The 18,308-nt window shown below is 41.9% G+C and overlaps 1 protein-coding gene across 5 annotated transcripts in view; it reads right to left on the bottom strand.

Moving 5' to 3' along the window:
- tmem94 (transmembrane protein 94) overlaps window positions 1-18,308 on the bottom strand; it is a 225,343-nt gene that overhangs the window by 23,582 nt on the left and 183,453 nt on the right. For 4 of the 5 annotated variants that reach the window (XM_086015986.1, XM_086015988.1, XM_086015989.1 and 1 more), the window contains 2 exons: window positions 15,485-15,648; window positions 687-781 (listed from right to left, as the gene is read on the bottom strand). In XM_086015986.1, coding sequence (XP_085872112.1) covers window positions 687-781; window positions 15,485-15,648 — 259 coding nt within the window. Of the gene's footprint in view, window positions 1-686; window positions 782-15,484; window positions 15,649-18,308 lie in introns of those variants that run through there. The other variant, XR_015082416.1, reaches the window with a different exon arrangement.

Here is an 18,308-nt window from a genome sequence, read left to right as displayed (position 1 = left end):
AACAGATTCTTTTAGGGGCGTGAATTTTAGTGCTGATGTAATTTTTTCAGACAGACCTATTATATATGTTGATGTTCAGCCCAATCAAGTGCCACTTTAAATATATTTGGGAACTATCAATGACGGGCTTTGATGGAACAACTTCAATTGATGATGGGTTCTAATCAAGTCAATTGGAAAGATAGACGGATTCATTAGTAGGGAAAAGAAAACTATCTGATAGCAGGTAATGTGAAAATTTGATGCTGGTGATGCATCATCAGTAGGTAAATAAGGTACAGCGTGAAGTGCTTTGAGTACCAAAGGTAGAAAAGTGCTATACAACTGACAGTCCATTTACCATTTATATGTAACAGCCCAAGACCTAAAAATAAAAGTCTCCGGAGCCCTACTTTAACTCCTCTACTCAACAAGAAGTTGGCCATTTTTAAATTTCCTTTCGAATGTTGCCTCATTTTTGGCCTTTTACAGGTCATATTTTATTGAACTAGTTTTTAATCTGATGTACTTAATTTTTCAAAAATTCCAATTTGTGTGCCAGTATCCCATGTTCAAATACGAATGTATTAATGAATCACAGATTTAGATGTCAAATTATCAAAAAATGCATACTTCATAACTTGGACCTGAAAGTAAGTGTGATGTGATGTTAATGCGATTACCACTCTGAAAATGTGAGGACCTACCTTTATGTAAGACCAGGAACCCAGTCATGACTTTTTGTGTCAGCAGCAGGCCATTTGACAGATCACTGAACCAATGTGGAGCATGGTTTGAAGAGCTAAAGGAATCCCCAAAAAAACAATTTAATACATTTTCTATTCATAAGATGGCACTTTGAATGGGCGCTACATTTTCTTTCAGTGTCAATTAATGCAGATGTGAATGGGCGCTACATTTTCTTTCAGTGTCAATTAATGCAGATGTGATGTATTTTACACAATGTTGACCTTGTCATTACCAAACACTTTTCTACAATGGTGATATGGTCTCAATTGAATCTGTCTGCTCAGACTCTGGACATACTCTTTCTGGCGCCACAGTCAAAAGATGTACACTTTTAAAGTCCTACTCTTAATACATTGGATATGTAGTAAGATGCCCCTCACCTCTGAGAACAAGAACAGTGATAAACTAGACTATGTGCAATTTCTGGAGAAACTGCGTCTGTGTCAATGCTGAAAATGCATAATGCAAAAATTTGAACAAAAAGTTAATGTGGATTTGAACCAGGGCTTACCATAAAAGAATGCACTACAATTACCACTGATCAAGGACTTGCTGAGTAATAGTTGTTATAGACAATGTGTTTCCATCACATTGAATGCCAACAGGAATGGATCGTTAAAAGGCTTTGTTTGATATGAAATTATATTTAATGTTTACCTATATATTTAAACATATACATATATATATATATATATATATATGTATACATGTATATATATATATATATACATATGTATACATATATATATATATATATACATATATACATATGTATATATATATATATACATATGTATACATATATATATATATATATATATATACATATGTGTATATATATACATATGTGTATATATATATACACACATACATATACGTATATATATATATATATATACACACATATACGTATATATACATATATATATATATATATATACGTATATATACGTATATATACATATATATATATATATATATATACGTATATATACGTATATATACATATATATATATATATATATACGTATATATACATATATATATATATATATATATATATATATATATATATATATATATATATATATATATATATATATATATACGTATATATACATATATATATATATATATATATATATATACATATATATATATATATATATATATACATATATATATACATATATATATATATATGTATAATCACTATGGTAAAACTGTAGATTTGGTTCATTAATACAGTATATTAACAATGTACAATTGGAGGTGGGATTTGAACCTGAAACCCATTGGTCAGTGATTAGGCAACACTACCAAGTGAGCTAAACTCAGGTTAACAGCACATGTGTAGTAATGCGCAATTGTATTGAAGGTTGTGGGATGCTGAAATTGGGTGTAATGTCTGTCCCATTAGAAATGAATGGGGAAATATTAATGTGAAATATTAAATTGTAAGAAAGCTATGTATGTGGAATGAGGAAAAATAATGTCCTGGAAGACATGAATTTTTTAAATCTGTTGAAACTGTTTAGATTGGATGTATTATGTGGGAGTTAAATCCGGACAAAAAAATAAGTGGAATAATATTAACTAGCGAATGCAATTTCTGGAGAAATTGCGTGTGAAGGCGAAGGAAGCTGAAAAGAAACTGCGGAATGCATTAGAATGAAGTTGAATGATACTGAATGAAGGTGAATGAAGTTGAATAAAGTCAAATAATGCTGAATAAAGTTGAATAAAGTAGAATGAAGCTGAATAAAGTGGAATTTAGTTGAATGAACTCTATGAAAAATATTGGAATGAGCAGCAATCGAAACAGCGCTGCCCACTCACAACTCGGCGCGTGTACCACTACACCATTAAGGACTTAACTGGAAGAATGTCAAACTGAATGTTGAATTTGCAAATGGGACTGAATGGCGAATTTAATTGGATTTTTAAGGTTCAATAATTTGAATTTTTGGGAAGTATGAATTGCAGATGTGTTGAAAAGCTTATCCAATGTGAGTTGAATGACCTAAATAAAGTTGAATGAACTCTATGAGAAGTTTTGGAATAAGCAGGAATCGAACCAGCGCTGCCCACTCACAACTCGGCGTGTGTACCACTACACTATCAGGGACTTAACTGGAAGGATGTAAATCTAAAATGTTGAATGTGCAAGTGGGACTGAATTTAATTGGTTTTAAGGTTGAATAATATGAATTATAGGGGAAATATAAATTGCAGGTGTGTTGAAAAGCTTAACCAATGTGAGTTGAATGAAGTTGAATGACCTCTATTAAATATTGTGGAATGAGTGGGAATCGATCCAATGCATCCAATGGTGAAGTGTTGAATGTGCCGTTGCAAATGAATGGAGTTTTTGGGGGTGAAAAAGGTTGAATTTTGGGGAAACCTTTAGTGTTAGGGGTGAACACAAAGGAGAAGCCAAGGCGTGTGAAGGCGAAGGAAGCTGAAAAGAAACTGCAGAATGCGTTGGAATGAAGTTGAATAAAGTGGAATAAAGTTGAATGATACTGAATGAAATTGAATACAGAGGAATGAAGTTGAATGAAGTTGAATAAAGTGGAATAAAGTTGAGTGATACTGAATAAAGTTGAATGATACTGAATAAAATAGAATTATACTGAATAAAGTTGAATAAAGTGGGATGAAGTTGAATGAACTCTATGAAAAATTGTGGAATGTTTTGGAATGAGGGAGAAATCGATCCAACGCTGCTTGCACACAACTCAGCGTGTGTACCAGAAGACCATTAAGGACCTAACTGGAAGGCTGTAAAACTGATATGTTGAATGTGGAAGTGGGACTGAAGGGCAAATATAATGTTTTTTAAGGTTGAATTTTTGGAAAGTATGAATTGCAGGCGTGTTGAAAAGCTGAACCAATGTGAGTTGAATGAAGTTGAATCAAGATGAATGAAGTTGAATGAAGTGGAATGAAGTTTAATAATACTGAAAGAAGTGGAATGTAGTTGAATGATCTCGAATGATGTACAATGGCCTGGACTGAGGACATAAAAAACAGAAGGGGAGCGATAAAAGAGGAAGTAAGGAAACACTTAACTTCCAGGTCACTTCCAGGTCATTTGGGTCACTTCCGGTTCATTTCGAGGTCATTTGGGTCACTTCCGGTTTATTTGGGTCACTTCCGGTTCAGTTTCGGGTCATTTTGGTCACTTCTGGTTTGTTTCTGGGTCATTTTGGTAACTTCTGGTTCATTTCTGGGTCATTTGTGTCACTTCCGGTTCATTTCCAGGTCATTTAGTTCACTTCCGGTTCATTTGGGTCGCTTCCGGTTCATTTCTGGGACATTTGGGTCACTTTCAGTCCATTTCCGGGACATTTGGCTCGCTAACGGTCCATTTCCGGGACATTTGGGTCACTTCCGGTTCATTTCCGGGTCATTTGGGTCACTTCCGGTTAATTTCCGGGTCATTTCGGTCACTTCCAGTCTATTTCCAGGTCATTTGTGTCACTTCTTGTTGATTTTGGGTCCTCCCCCAAGATGGCCGGCACATTGGGGAGACCTCGGAGTGAGTATCCCCAGTCTACCTAATGTCCCTGCCTAAGATGGCCGCCGTACTGGGGAGACCTCGGGGTGAGTAATCCCAATCTAGCTAATGTGCCAGCCCAAGATGGCCACCGCACTGGGGAGACCTCGGAGTGAGTATCCACATTCTAGCTAATGTCCTTGTCCAAGATGGCCGCCATACTGGGGAGATCTCAGGGGTGAATATCCCCAGTCTAGCTATTGTCCCTGTCCAAGAAGGCTGCCGCACTGGGGAGAACTCGGGGTGAGTATCCCCAGTCTAGCAAATGTCCCTTCCCAAGATGGCCGCCGCACTGGGGAGAACTCGGGGTGAGTATCCCCAGTCTAGCTAATGTCCCTGTCCAAGATGGCCGCCGCACTGGGGAGACCAAGGGGCAATAACACTGTTCCACTGGAAATGAATGGTGAAATTATGGACTTTTTTAAGTATGAATGAGTTGAATGTTTATGAAAGTAGTCATTTTGGGGGTGTTGAAAAGCTGAATGTAAGATGAATGAGTTGAATGACTTGAATTTGTGGAATGTGGTATGGTGTAAATGTGAAAAATGTTAATTCTGCCAATGGAAATGAATGGTGAATACTTGAATTTTTGTGGATTTTTTAAGTGTGATTGAGTTGAATGTGTGGAAAGTAGGAATTTTGGGGGTGTTGAAAAACTGAATGTGTGTTGAATGAGTTGAATTTGTGGAAATTGGGAAGGTATAAATGTGAAAAGTTGAATGTCCCAATGGAAATGAATGGTGAATACTTGAATTTTTGTGTTTTTTTTTAGTGTGAATGAGTTTAATGTGTGGGAAGTAGCAATTTGGGGGGTGTTGAAAAGCTGAATGTGAGCTGAATGAGTTGAATGACTTGAATTTGTGGAAATTGGGAAGGTGTAAATGTGAAGAGTTGAACGTTCCAATGAAAATAAATGGTTAATAGTGGAACTTTTGTATTTTTTTTTAACGGTGAATGAGTTGAAAGTGTGGGAAGTAGGAATTTGGGGGGTGTTGAATAGCTGAATGTGAGCTGAATGAGTTGAATGACTTGAATTTGTGGAAATTTGAATGGTGTAAATGTGAAAGGTTGAATGTGCCAATGGAAATGAATGGTCATGTCATGTCATCTTCCAAACCGCTTATCCTATATAGGGTTGCGGGGAGTTGCTGGAGCCTATCCCAGCCGTTAATGGGCGAAGGCAGACTACACCCCGAACTCGTCGCCAGCCAGTCGCAGAGCACACATAGACACTGTCACTGAGCGGGAATCGATCCATGCTGCCCGCACACAACTCAGGCGTGTGTACCACTACACTATCAGCGGACGGAAATGAATGGTGAATAGTTGAATTTTTTTTGTTTTTTTTTATGGGTGAATGAGTTGAATGTGTTGAAAATAGGAATTTGGGGTGTGTTGAAAAGCTTGACCAATATGAGTTGAATGAGATGAATGTTGTGAATTTCAAATAGGAAAATGTAAATGTGATTTGTTGAATATGGCAATGGGAATGAATGGTGGAATTTTGTGAATTTTTTTTAATGGGTGAATAAGTTGAATTTTTGGGAAGTAGGAATTGTGGGTGTGTTGAAAAGCTTTACCAATGTGAGTTGAATCTTATGAATTCGAAATTGGAATGGTGGAAATGGGAAATGTCGAATATGCCATTGGAAATGAATGGGTTTTTTGAGGGGGAAAAACAGGGAATTTGGAGGAAAACGACCCCATGTTGGCGTGAATTTTTTTAATATATTGAAGTTGGAATAAGAATAAGAATAATAAGAATGCCTTTATTGATCCCACAGTGGGGAAATTTTCATTGTTACAGTAGCAAAGATATAGGTCACACAGGGGCGGCGGCATAATGTGGCCATTAATGTATAACATTGACGGCAAACATTTAGAATCAAACCTATGTAGATATACGCAGTAACATGTGTATATACACATGTGTATACACACCAACCTACATCTACATAAAAAATATGAGGAACACTCATTTCGGCCTGTACATAGTACAGAGGAAAAAAATACTCTAAGTGACAGTGCTGCAGTGCTGTAGTGAAATGTAAGGAACAGCATTGGATAAAAATAAAACTAGACTAACAGTAGTGGGGAATGTTGAGTATTGCACGGTATTAGTGGGGAATATTGGGTATTGCACGATACGAGCTCAGGTGCAGGACTGCACAATTGCACTAATGACCGCCAGTTTGTAGAGACTACACAATGTTCTTGTTAAAGAGTCTGACAGCAGCAGGCAAGAAGGAACGGCGGAATCTCTCCTTTGCACAGCGAGGGTGTAACAGTCTGTCACTGAAGGTGCTGTGGAGTGCTGTTAGGGTGCCCTGGAGGGGGTGGTCCGGGTTGCCCAGCATTGATGACAGCTTGGCCAACATCCTCCTGTCCCCCACCGAGTCCACAGAGTCCAGGGAGCAGCCCAGGACAGAGCCGGCCCTCTTGACCAGTTTGTCCAGCCGCTTCTTGTCCCGGGCCGAGACGCCGCCTGCCCAGGTGACCACTCCCTGGAAGATGACCGATGCAACCACCGAGTCATAAAAGTTCCTGAGGAGTGTCCCCTGAACCCCAAAAGACCTCAGTCTCCTGAGTAGGAAGAGTCTGCTCTGACTCTTCCTATAGAGGGCGTCTGTGTTGTCGCACCAGTCCAGTTTATTGTTCAGATGAACACCCAGGTACTTGTAAGTTGAGACTCTCTCAACATCTGTTCCCCGGATGTTCACTGGTGCAGGTGAAGAGTGCTGGCGCCTACCGAAATCCACCACCATTTCTTTGGATTTCCCCGCATTGATCAGGAGGCGGTTCTGCTGGCACCAGTCCACAAAACCCTGAGTAAGTTCTCTGTACTCCCGATCATCTCCGCCTGTGATGAGGCCGACAATCGCAGAGTCGTCAGAGAACTTCTGCAGGTGACAGGTAGGGGTGTTGTAGTTGAAGTCCGAGGTGTAGAGGGTGAACAGGAAGGGAGCCAAGACAGTTCCCTGTGGGGCCCCCGTGCTGCAGAGGAGCACGTCAGACACACAGTCCTGTGTCCTCACATACTGTGGCCGGTTTGTGAGGTAGTCCTGGATCCATGTGGTGAGGTGGTGCGCCACCCCCGCCCGCTCCAGCTTGTCTCCCAGTAGGGTGGGCTGGATGGTGTTGAAAGCACTGGAGAAATCAAAGAACATGATCCTCACAGTGCTCCCCGCCTTCTCCAGGTGGGAGAGTGAAGTGTGGAGGAGGTAGATGATGGCATCATCCACACTGATGCCAGGCTGGTATGCGAACTGGAGTGGGTCCATTGAGGAGCTCACCAGGGGGCGCAGGTGGACAAGGACCAGTCTCTCCAGGGTCTTCATCAGGTGAGACGTCAGCGCCACCGGTCTGAAGCTGTTGAGCTCCTTCGGGTGGGGGGTCTTTGGCACCGGGACCAGGCAGGATGTTTTCCATAGCTGGGGGACCCTGCCCAGCTTCAGGCTCAGGTTGAACATGTGCTGGACAATTCCACACAGCTGGTCTGCGCAGGATTTGAGGAGCTGGGGGCTGATGCCATCTGGACCCGCTGCCTTCCTCGCCTTCATCTTCTTCAGCTGGTTCCTCACCTGAGATGTTGTGAAGGCCAAGGCTGGACAGGAAGGAGTGGTGGCTATCTGGTGTAGCTGGGAGCTGGAGACTGTGGAGAAAAGAAGGGAGGGGGTGACACGCCCAGCAGGAGGAGTAGGTGGAGACTGCAGCAGGAGAGACGGAGTGGAGGCAGGCATCTGATCGAACCTATTGAAAAAGAGATTTAGCTCATTTGCCCACTGCAGGTCCCCCCCAGTCCGGGTCTTGGGTTGTCCGTGGCCTGAGATGGTCTTCAGGCCTCTCCAGACTCCCCTGGCGTTATTCTGCAGCAGCTGCTCCTCCATCCTCTTCCTGTAGGACCTTTTCCCCTCTCTGATCCTCCTCCTCAGCTGGCGCTGCACAGTCCTCCGCTCCTCTATGTTGCCTGACGCAAAAGCCCTCCTCTTCTCCTTCAGGAGAGCTTTTATGTCTGGTGTGATCCAGGGTTTGTTGTTGGAGAAACACCTTACTGTCCTGGTGGGTATGGTGTTCTCCATGCAGAAATTTATATAGTCTGTAACAGTGTCCGTTAGACTACTAATGTCTTCCCCGTGAGCATCGCTGAATACTTCCCACACAGTTGTGCTGAAGCAGTCCTTTAAGGCCTCCTCGGCCTCTCCAGACCATCTCTGAACCGTGCGGGTCACAGCTGGCTGCCTGCGGACCAGAGGTTTGTACACAGACTGGAGAGCCACCAGGTTGTGATCAGCTTTGCCCAGCGGGGGGAGGGGCAGTGATGTGTATGCCTCCTTGGTGTTGGCATAGAAAAGGTCCAGTGTTTTATTGTCTCTGGTGTGGCAGGTGACATACTGTGTGAATGAAGGCAGAGAGGAGGAAGGGGAGGCATGATTGAAGTCACCAGAGATGAGTACCAGGGCATTTGGGTGCTGTGTTTGTAGCCTGCTCACTGCTGCAGTCAAGACATCACAGGCTGTGTCGCTGCTGGCAGCTGGTGGGACGTAGACAGTCACCGCGATCACGTGACTAAACTCTCGCGGGATGTAGAATGGCCTCATGCCAACAGCTAGCAGCTCAATATCCCTGCTGCAAAGCTGCTCCTTAATCGTGATGTGCCCAGGATTACACCATCTATCGTTCACAAACACAGCCAGCCCTCCTCCTTTCCTCTTTCCACTCTCCAGCGTCCTGTCCGCGCGTATGGTTTGGAAGCCGTCCAATTCTACGACCGCGTTCGGTGTTAGCGTTGTTAGCCACGACTCCGTGAATAGCATCAGGCTAGCCTCCCGGAAGTCCCTCTCGTGCCGGGTAAGCGCCGCTAGCTCGTCCATCTTGTTGGGGAGCGATCTAACGTTCCCCATGATAACAGACGGGAGGACGGGATGGTATCGTCTCCTCCTTTCCCTGCGTTTAACCCCCGCACGAGATCCCCGTCTCTTCCTCCTCAGCTCACGGGGGATATCGGGTCTCGCCCCGGGAGCCGGCGCATGGTTAGCACGGAGTTCTAACAGCTGATTCCGGCTGTAAACAATGGGGGCTCGGCTCCGAGCCAAGTCGCCGGACACGATCGCGCAAAAAATAGCCATCAGCAGCAGCAAGAATACCACAGTTTGGGTGTCCATTGCTACGCAAGTTACGACTATCAATTATACGAAAAAGGTATGAGGTAGAGTAATATTAAAGAACAAAAACACACGAAAAGGCTCACCGATGAGCCGGAGCTACTGTAGCGGGCTGCCACTCGCGCGGCGCCGGAAGTCGAAAAAAAGAGAATAGCGAGAATTGGTTGAAAAATGTGGAAGTAGAAGCACGCCGAAAAAGTGTGAGGAATAAAAAAGAAGAAGAAGAAGAAGAAGAAGAAGAAGAAGAAGAGGAAGAGGAAGAGGAAGAGGAAGAGGAAGAGGAAGAGGAAGAGGAAGAGGAAGAGGAAGAAGAAGAAGAAGAAGAAGAAGAAGAAGAAGAAGACGAAAGTTGAATGGTGTAGAATAACGTGTGAAGGCCTTCAACTTCACACAACTAAAGAATGCAATTTCTGGAGAAATATTATGTGAAGGCGAAGGAAGCTGAAAAGAAACTGCGGAATGCGTTGGAATGAAGTTGAATAAAGTTGAACGAAACTGAATGAAGTTGAATAAAGTGGAATGAAGTTGAATAAAGTGGAATGAAGTTGAATAAAGTTGAATGAAGTTGAATAAAGTTGAATGAAGTTGAATGATACTGAATAAATTTGAATGATACTGAATAAAGTTGAATGAAGCTGAATAAAGTGGAATAAAGTTGAATGATGCTGAATAAAGTTGAATAAAGTGGAATTACATTGAATGAACTCTATGAAAAATATTGGAATGAGCAGGAATCGAACAAGCGCTGCCCACTCACATCTCAGCATGTGTACCACTACACCATCAGGGACTTAACTGAAAAGCTTGAAATCTGAAGTTGTTTTATGTTTAAGTGGGACTGAATGGCGAATGTTTTTTTTTAAGGTTGAATAATTTGAATTTTTGGGAAGTATGAATTGCAGGTGTGTTGAAAAGCTGAAACAATGTGAGTTGAATGACCTAAATGAAGTTGAATAAACTCTATGGAAAGTTTTGGACTGAGCAGGAATCGAACCAGCGCTCCCCACTCACAACTCGGCATGTGTACCCACTACACCATCAGGGACTTAACTAGAAGGATGTAAAACTGAATTGTTGAATGTGCAAGTGTGACTGAATGGCTAATGTGATTTAAGGTTGACTAATTTGAATTATTGGGAAACATGAATTGCAGTGTGTTGAAAAGCTGAACCAATGTGAGTTGTATGAGCTGAATCTTGTAAATTTGACATCTGAATAGTTTAAATGTGAAGTGTTGAATGTGCCATTGGGAATGAATGGTGAATTTTTTTATGAAGGTTGAATAATTTGAATTTTGGGGAAGTAGGAATTGTGGGTGATGTGAAATGTGAGTTGAATGAGCGGAATGAAGTTAAATGAAGTCGAATGAAGTTGAATGACCTCTATGAAATATTGTGAAATGGGCGGGAATCGAACCACGGAGCAAATGGGGAGCGTTGAATGTGCCCATTGGAAATGAATGGGGTTTTGGGGGGTGAAAAAAGTTGAATTTTGGGTCACTTCCGGACCATTTCCTGGGCATTTGGGTCACTTCCAGTTCATTTCCGGGTCATTTGGGTAACTTCCGGTCTATTTCCGGGTCAGTTGGGTCACTTCTGGTCCATTTCCGGGTCAATTGGGTAACTTCCGGTCCATTTCCGGGTCATTTGGGGTCACTTCCTGTTGAATATGGGTCACTTCTTGTTGATTTTGGGTCCTCCCCCAAGATGGCTGCCGCACTGGGATGATCTCGGGGTGAGTATCCCCAGTCTACCTAATGTCCCTTCCCAAGATGGCCGCCACACTGGGGAGACCTCGGGGTGAGCACACCCAGTCTAGCTAATGTCCCTGACCAAGAGGGCCGCCGCACTGGGGAGACCTCGGGTAGAGTATCACCAGTCTAGCTATTGTCCCTGACCAAGATGGCCGCCGCACTGCGGAGACCTCGGGGTGAGCATCCCCAGTCTAGCTTATGTCCCTGACCAAGATGGCCGCCAGACTGGGGAGACCTCGGGGCGAGTATCCTCAGGTTAGCTAATGTCCCTGACCAAGATGGCCGCCGCACTGGGGAGACCTCCGGGTTAATATCACCAGTCTAGCTTATGTCCCTGAACAAGATGGCCGTCGCACTAAGGAGACCTCTGGGTGAGTATCCCCAGTCCAGCAAATGTCCCTGTCCAAGATGGCCGCCGCACTGGGGAGATCGGGGCAATTATCACCAATCTAGCTAATGTCCCTGACCAAGATGGGCGCCGCACTAGGGAGACCTCGGGTTGAGTATCAACAGTCTAGCTAATGTCCCTGTCCAAAATGGTCGCCGCACTGGTGGGACAACGGAGTGAGTATCCCCATTCTAGCTAATGTCCCTGTCCAAGATGGCCACCGCACTGGGGAGACCTTGCTGTGAGCATCTCCAGTCTAGCTAATGTCCTATATAGGGTCGCGGGGAGTTGCTGGAGCCTATCCCAGCCGTCAATGGGCGAAGGCAGACTACACCCCGAACTGGTCGCCAGCCAGTCGCAGGGCACACATAGACACTGTCACTGAGCGGGAATCGATCCCACGCTGCCCGCACACAACTCAGGCGTGTGTACCACTACACTATCAGCGGACATATAATGGAATGGTGTAAATGTGAAATGTTGAATGTGCCATTCAGAATTAATGGGATTTTTCGGGGTGAAAGACGGGAAATATTGGGGGAACCGTAAATGTTAGTGGCGAAAAAAAATAGAAGTTGTGATGGCATAATTTTTGGAATAATTTGAAATTTGAACGGGGTGAATCGGATAAAGTATGTGCAAGTTAGTTGATGTTTGAATGTGCCATTGGAAATGAATGTTTTTTTTGGGGGTGCAAAAGGTTTAATTTTGGGGGTACCGTAAATGTTAGGAGTGAAAACAAAAAGGAGCAGCAATGGCATGAATTTATGGAACAGTTTAAAGTTCGAACGGGGTGAATTGGATGAATTATGTGGAAGTAGCGGAACGCCAAAAAAGTGGGAGGAATAAGATTAATAACAATAATAATTAGAGAATGCAATTTCTGGAGAAATTGCGTGTGAAGGCGAAGAAAGCTGAATGAAAACTGCGGAATGCGTTGGAATGAAGTTGAATGTAGTTGAATGAAGTTAAATGATACTGAATTAGGTTGAATGATACTGAATGAAGTTGAATGATTCTGAATTAAGAGGAATGAAGTTGAATGAAATTGAATGAAAAGGAATGGATTGAAATCAAGTAGAAATAAGTGGGATGAAGTTGATTTGAATGAAGTTGAGTGTAGTTGAATGAAGTTGAATGTAGTTGAATAAATTGAATGATACTGAATTAAGTCGAATGATACAGAATTAAGTAGAATGAAATTGAATGAAAATTAATGAATTTAAATGAAGTAGAATTAAGTGGAATGAAGTTCAATGATACTGAATGAAGTTGAATGATACTGAATGGAGTTGAATGATACTGAATGAAGTTGAATGACCTCTATGAAAAACTGTGGAATGCGTTGAAATGATACTGAATGTAGTTGAATGAAGTTGAATGACCTCAAACTATAGAGAATAGCCTGGAATGAGGAGGACATAAAAAATAAGAAGAGAAGAAAAGACTTCCGGTTCATTTGCAGGCCATTTGGGTCACTTCCGGACCATTCCCTGGTCATTTGGGCCACTTCCGGTTCATTTCCGGGTCACTTGGGTCACTTCCGGTTCATTTCCGGGTCATTTGGGTCACTTCCGGTCCATTTCTGGGTCATTTGGTTAACTTCCTGTTCATTTCCGGGTCATTTGGGGTAACTTCCTTTTGAATATGGGTCACTTCTTGTTTATTTTGGGTCTTCCTCCAAGATGGCCGCCGCACTGGGGAGACCTCGGGGTAAGTATCCCCAGTCTAGCTAATGTCCCTGACCAAGATGGCTGCCGCACTGGGGAGACCTCGGGTTGAGTATCGCCAGTCTAGCTAATGTCCCTGTCCAAGTATGGCCGCCGCACGGGGGAGACCTCGGGGTGGGTATCCCCAATCTAGCTAATATCCCTGACCAAGATGGCCGCCGCACTGGGGAGTCCTCGGGGTGAGTTTCCCCAGTCTAGCTAATGCCCCTTCCCAAGATGGCAGTCGCACTGGGGAGACCTCGGGGTGAGTATCCCCAGTCTATCTAATCTCCCTGCCCAAGATGGCCGCCTGTCCAAGATGGCCGCCGCACTGGGGAGACTTCAGGGTGAGTTTCCCTAGTCCAGCTAATGTCACTGTCCAAGATTACCGCCGCACTGGGAAGACCAAGGGGCAATAACACTGGTCCACTGGAAATGAATGGTGATTTTTTGTGGGGTTTTTTTTTTTTAAGTGAATGAGTTGAATGTTGTTGAAAGTAGGAATTTTGAGTGAGTGAATGAGTATAATGACTTGAATTTGTGGAAATTCGGAAGGTGTAAATGTGAAAGGTTGAACGATTCAATTGAAGTGAATGGTAAATAGTTGATTTTTTGTGGGTTTTTTAAGTGTGAATGAGTTGAATGTGTGGAAAGTAAGGATTTTGACGATCTTTAAAAGCTGAATAGGAGTTGAATGAGTTGAATTTGTGGAAATTGGGAAGGTGTAAATGTGAAAAGTTGAATGTTCCAATGGAAATGAATGGTGAATAGTTGAATTTTTGTGGGTTTTTTAGGTGTGAAGGAGTTGAATGTGTGGGATGTAGGAATTTTGGGGATGTTGAAAAGTTGAATATGAGTTGAATGACTTGAATTTGGTATGGTGTAAATGCTAAAAGTTAAATCTGCCAATGGAAATGAATGGTGAATACTTGAATTTTTGTGGGTTTTTAAAGTGTGAATGAGTTGAATGTGTGGAATGTAGGAATTTTGGGGGTGTTGAAAATCTGAATGTGAGTTGAATGAGTTGAATGACTTGAATTTGTGGAAATTGGAATGGTGTAAATGTGAAAAATGTAATGTGCCAATGGAAATGAATGGTGAATAGTTGATTTTTTTTAAGGGTGAATGAGTTGAATGTGTTGGAAATAGGAATTTGGGATGTGTTGAAAAGCTTGACCAATATGAGTTGAATGAGATGAATGTTGTGAACTTCAAATTGGAATGATATAAATGTGAATTGTTGAATATGGCAATGGGAATGAATGGTGGAATTTTGTGGGGTTTTTTTAAAGGATGAATAAGTTGAATTTGGGGGAAACAGGAATTGTGGGTGTGTTGAATAGCTTTACCAATGTGAGTTGAATCTTGTGAATTTTAAATTGGAATGGTGGGAATGGGAAATGCTGAATATGCCATTGGAAATGAATGGGTTTTTTGGGGGTGAAATTTTTTTGGGGTAAACCGTAATTTTTTGGAATGAAGAAAAAGGACCCCATTTTGCCGTGAATTTTTGGAATACATTGAAGTTGGAACGGCGAGAATCGGTTGAAAAATGTGCAAGTAGAAGAACGTCAAAAAAGTGAGAGAAATAAAATAGAAGAAGAAGAATAAAGGTGAATGGTGTAGAATAATATATGTGTGAAGGCCTACGCCTTCACACAATAATAATAATAATAATAATAAAGTATAGGAATAACATTTGTGTTAAAGCCTTCGCCTTCACACAATACTATCAATAATATTAATAAAGTATGAGAATGACATATGTGTGAAGGGCGCGGTGGTCAACTGGTTAGCATGTCTGCCTCACAGTTCATAGGTCGTGGGTTCGATCCGGCCTCCCTGTGTGGAGTTTGCATGTTCTCCCCGTGCCTGTGTGGGTTTTCTCCGGGTACTCCGGTTTCCTCTCACATTCCAAAAACATGCATGGTAAGTTGATTGGACACTCTAAATTGCCCCTAGGTGTGATTGTGAGTGTGTGTGATTGTTTGTCTCTGTGTTTGGCTGGCAAACAGTTCGGGGTGTCCCCCGCCTACTAACCGAAGACAGCTGGGATAGGCTCCAGCACGACTGCGACCCTTGTGAAGATAAGCGGTATGGATAATGGATGGGTGGGTGGATGCTTTCAGCATTCACACAATTACTAGTTGGTTAATAACTGGATTGTTAGACAACTCTTACCTGGCTGTGAGTATATGCAAGCATTTTCCTGTGGCGTTTTCAAACATGGTTAAGTTTGTGCTCCTCAGGCAGATCTCTTGCAGTGTGAATCCAAAGGCCAACAAATAGGCACACATTGTCAGGCCAAACTTCAAAACAAAGCAGCCAAGGAAGTAGTTTTGAGTCTAATTAAAAGGAGAGAAAATATAAAAAGTCAGACCAACTTTGTTTTTTGAGTTCTTGGCACTTAATTGCAACAGGAAATGGCCTGTTGAAATTCAATGCAAAACACCTTTAAAGAGGATCCGGCTATTATTTCCACAATGTAAGAAATCTCAAATGTCCAGGATCTTAACAACATAACTGAGAGATGAACCTCTCAGGCACATTATGAATATTTTGTTTGTTTACTGAACATATAAACAGATAAGTGAAATGAAAAGATTTAGAAGAGAAAACATAAATGGTCATCATTAAGCACAGTTTACATGTTCAAAGGGGAGCAAGGGGTAAAAAAAAAAAAATCTAGTCCTACCCCTTGTTCTTTGTGTATTTTGGCTTTCATATTTTCTAGGGCTGTCAAGAGAATAAATAAATAGAGATATTAATTATGATCTATAATTCATTGATCTCATTAATCTATTTTTGAATGTCACTTAAAAATTGCTATGAAAAGCCCCAAAGCCTCCCATTGTCTGTATGCATGTATCTGTATTCATGGTGGATATCTTTTTTCCCCCGAGTCATTTGCCACCTTGAGGAACAGTTTTTCGCATTTATCAGCCTAATACCTGGTTTGTTTTCACGACGATCAGTGCAAAATGAGTTGACGATCCACTCACCATCAATAAAGTGTCCAGTCATCCCCAAATAACCGTGGTTGCGAGTTGAGGTCCAGTGACCTGCGGTTGTAGCAAATTTGTCCGAATCCACCACCAAAACATCAAGCTTGCTTTTCTTTTTACCGTCATACATCTTGCTGATTTTAGTCATAAACTGCAGTCCGGTGATTTGTATGATGAGTCATTGGACGCTGCTTGGAACACCTCAATTAATCCCTTGTCTTCAACTATGTTGATCGGCCTGCATTTCATCGTTATTCACTTTTATTCACAACATTCGTCAGTCCGTCGGTCACAGACTTGCTCATACACGGGCTGTTCTCAAGTTTAGTTTGGCAAAGTGCTTTGCAATGGCTCGCTACATTAGCGTCTTTGTTGCTATCATTAGCTGTGGCTGTAATCGCGGCTGGTTACTTTGCATTCATGTGGGAGGCTTCAACTGCTGCTTTGGTAAGTAAAGTCCTTCTTACAAAGAAGGCATACATATCACTCTGCCTTTTATAGTGCCGTCAGGGCGTTTTTTTTAATTTACCAATCATTGGACTAACAACTCTCACATGCTCCTCCATTTGCATGTCTTCTCTGCTCCTGAACTTGCCCTCCCACTTACAATATGCCAAACACAATGACAGCCAATCAGTGTCCACTTCAGGGTGTGACACTGACCATTGTTTATTACACCCCCAACAACTCAAGCACAAGCCCCACGCATCAAAACGGATCTTATCAACATACAGAAACAGTAAAGTTAGATATTAAAATGGAATTTTTTTAAAAAAACGTTTTAACTGTGAATGTAATTAATTGATCGCAATTAATGGACTAATTTGACACCCCTAATTTTCATTTCAAACTAATACAATAACAGGTCATTCGTGGAGTATATCTCAACAAGAAAAGGAAAACAAGTCAACACACAGACCTCCTCGTATACACATATGCCAACAGCACATGTACAGTGGGTACGGAAAGTATACAGACCCCTTGAAAATTGTCACGTTCTGTCTCTTTGCAGCAATTTGCCAAAATCAAAAAAGCTCCATTTATTTCTCATTTTGCCGACTGACTATGACATCACAACTGCTCAGGGCTCAGGTAACGACCGATCACGGCTCAGCTTCAGAAAACAGGTCAGCCGTGATTGGTCGTTACCTAAGCTCTGAGCAGTTGTGGTGTCATTTTCAGTCGACAGAAGTGACTAAATGGCTGTCACCAGGGATGGCTAAAAAAGGGTGGATTAACTCTTACTCCACAAACGCAATATTTATCAGAATGCCTTGTTTCAACTAGTGGGCTTGCATACAACATATTCTTGAAAAAAAAAATGTTTTGGTTGACTTCCATGTTAAGAGGGTACAGCTAAAGTTTGAAGTCAATCGGATGAATACTCTAAGACAAGGGTGCAAAAGTATGCCCTCTGTAAATGTGCTGCTAATAAAGATCTTGATAAACTTCAGATAGTACAAAATTTGAGTGGCTAGGTTAGCTTTGGGGTGCTCTTTTCAAACTAATGTTAATGTAATGCATCCAAAGCTATCATGGATGACAGCCAAGGACAGATTGGCATGTAGTACTGTTTTTTTTATTGCATAAAATTTGGACCTCCAACAGACCTTTCAGCCTGTTCTCTAAACTTCAGCCCACCTGTAAGAGACATGGCTTTAATACACGACCAGCCTCTCATATTTTTTGTTTGCCTTTACCAAGAACTCATGCACTTAAAAATACTCTTATTTATTGAGCCATCTCGTACTGGAACATGTTATCTCAACAAACGGTGTCAATCAGCAGTCATGTTACCTTTAAAACAAACACTAAAAAACTGTGATAAAGGGATACATTTTGCTAAATTAATGCAGCTCTAGTTGTATTTGCCTGTCTAGTTTTTGTTTCACTGTTCTGCTTTTATCTTGACAGTTACTGAATTGGACATCATTCGACTTGTGCCTAATGTTTAACTATCTGTGCGTTGTAAATGTACCAATTGTCATTATAAGTTTTTT

Source organism: Filicampus tigris, chromosome 19, assembly GCF_054856515.1.
Source record: "Filicampus tigris isolate MCC_2025a chromosome 19, RoL_Ftig_1.0, whole genome shotgun sequence".
NCBI classification, from domain to species: domain Eukaryota; kingdom Metazoa; phylum Chordata; class Actinopteri; order Syngnathiformes; family Syngnathidae; genus Filicampus; species Filicampus tigris.
The sequence above is the reverse complement of the archived record's forward strand: the minus strand, read 5'-3'. Positions and strand labels throughout refer to the sequence as shown.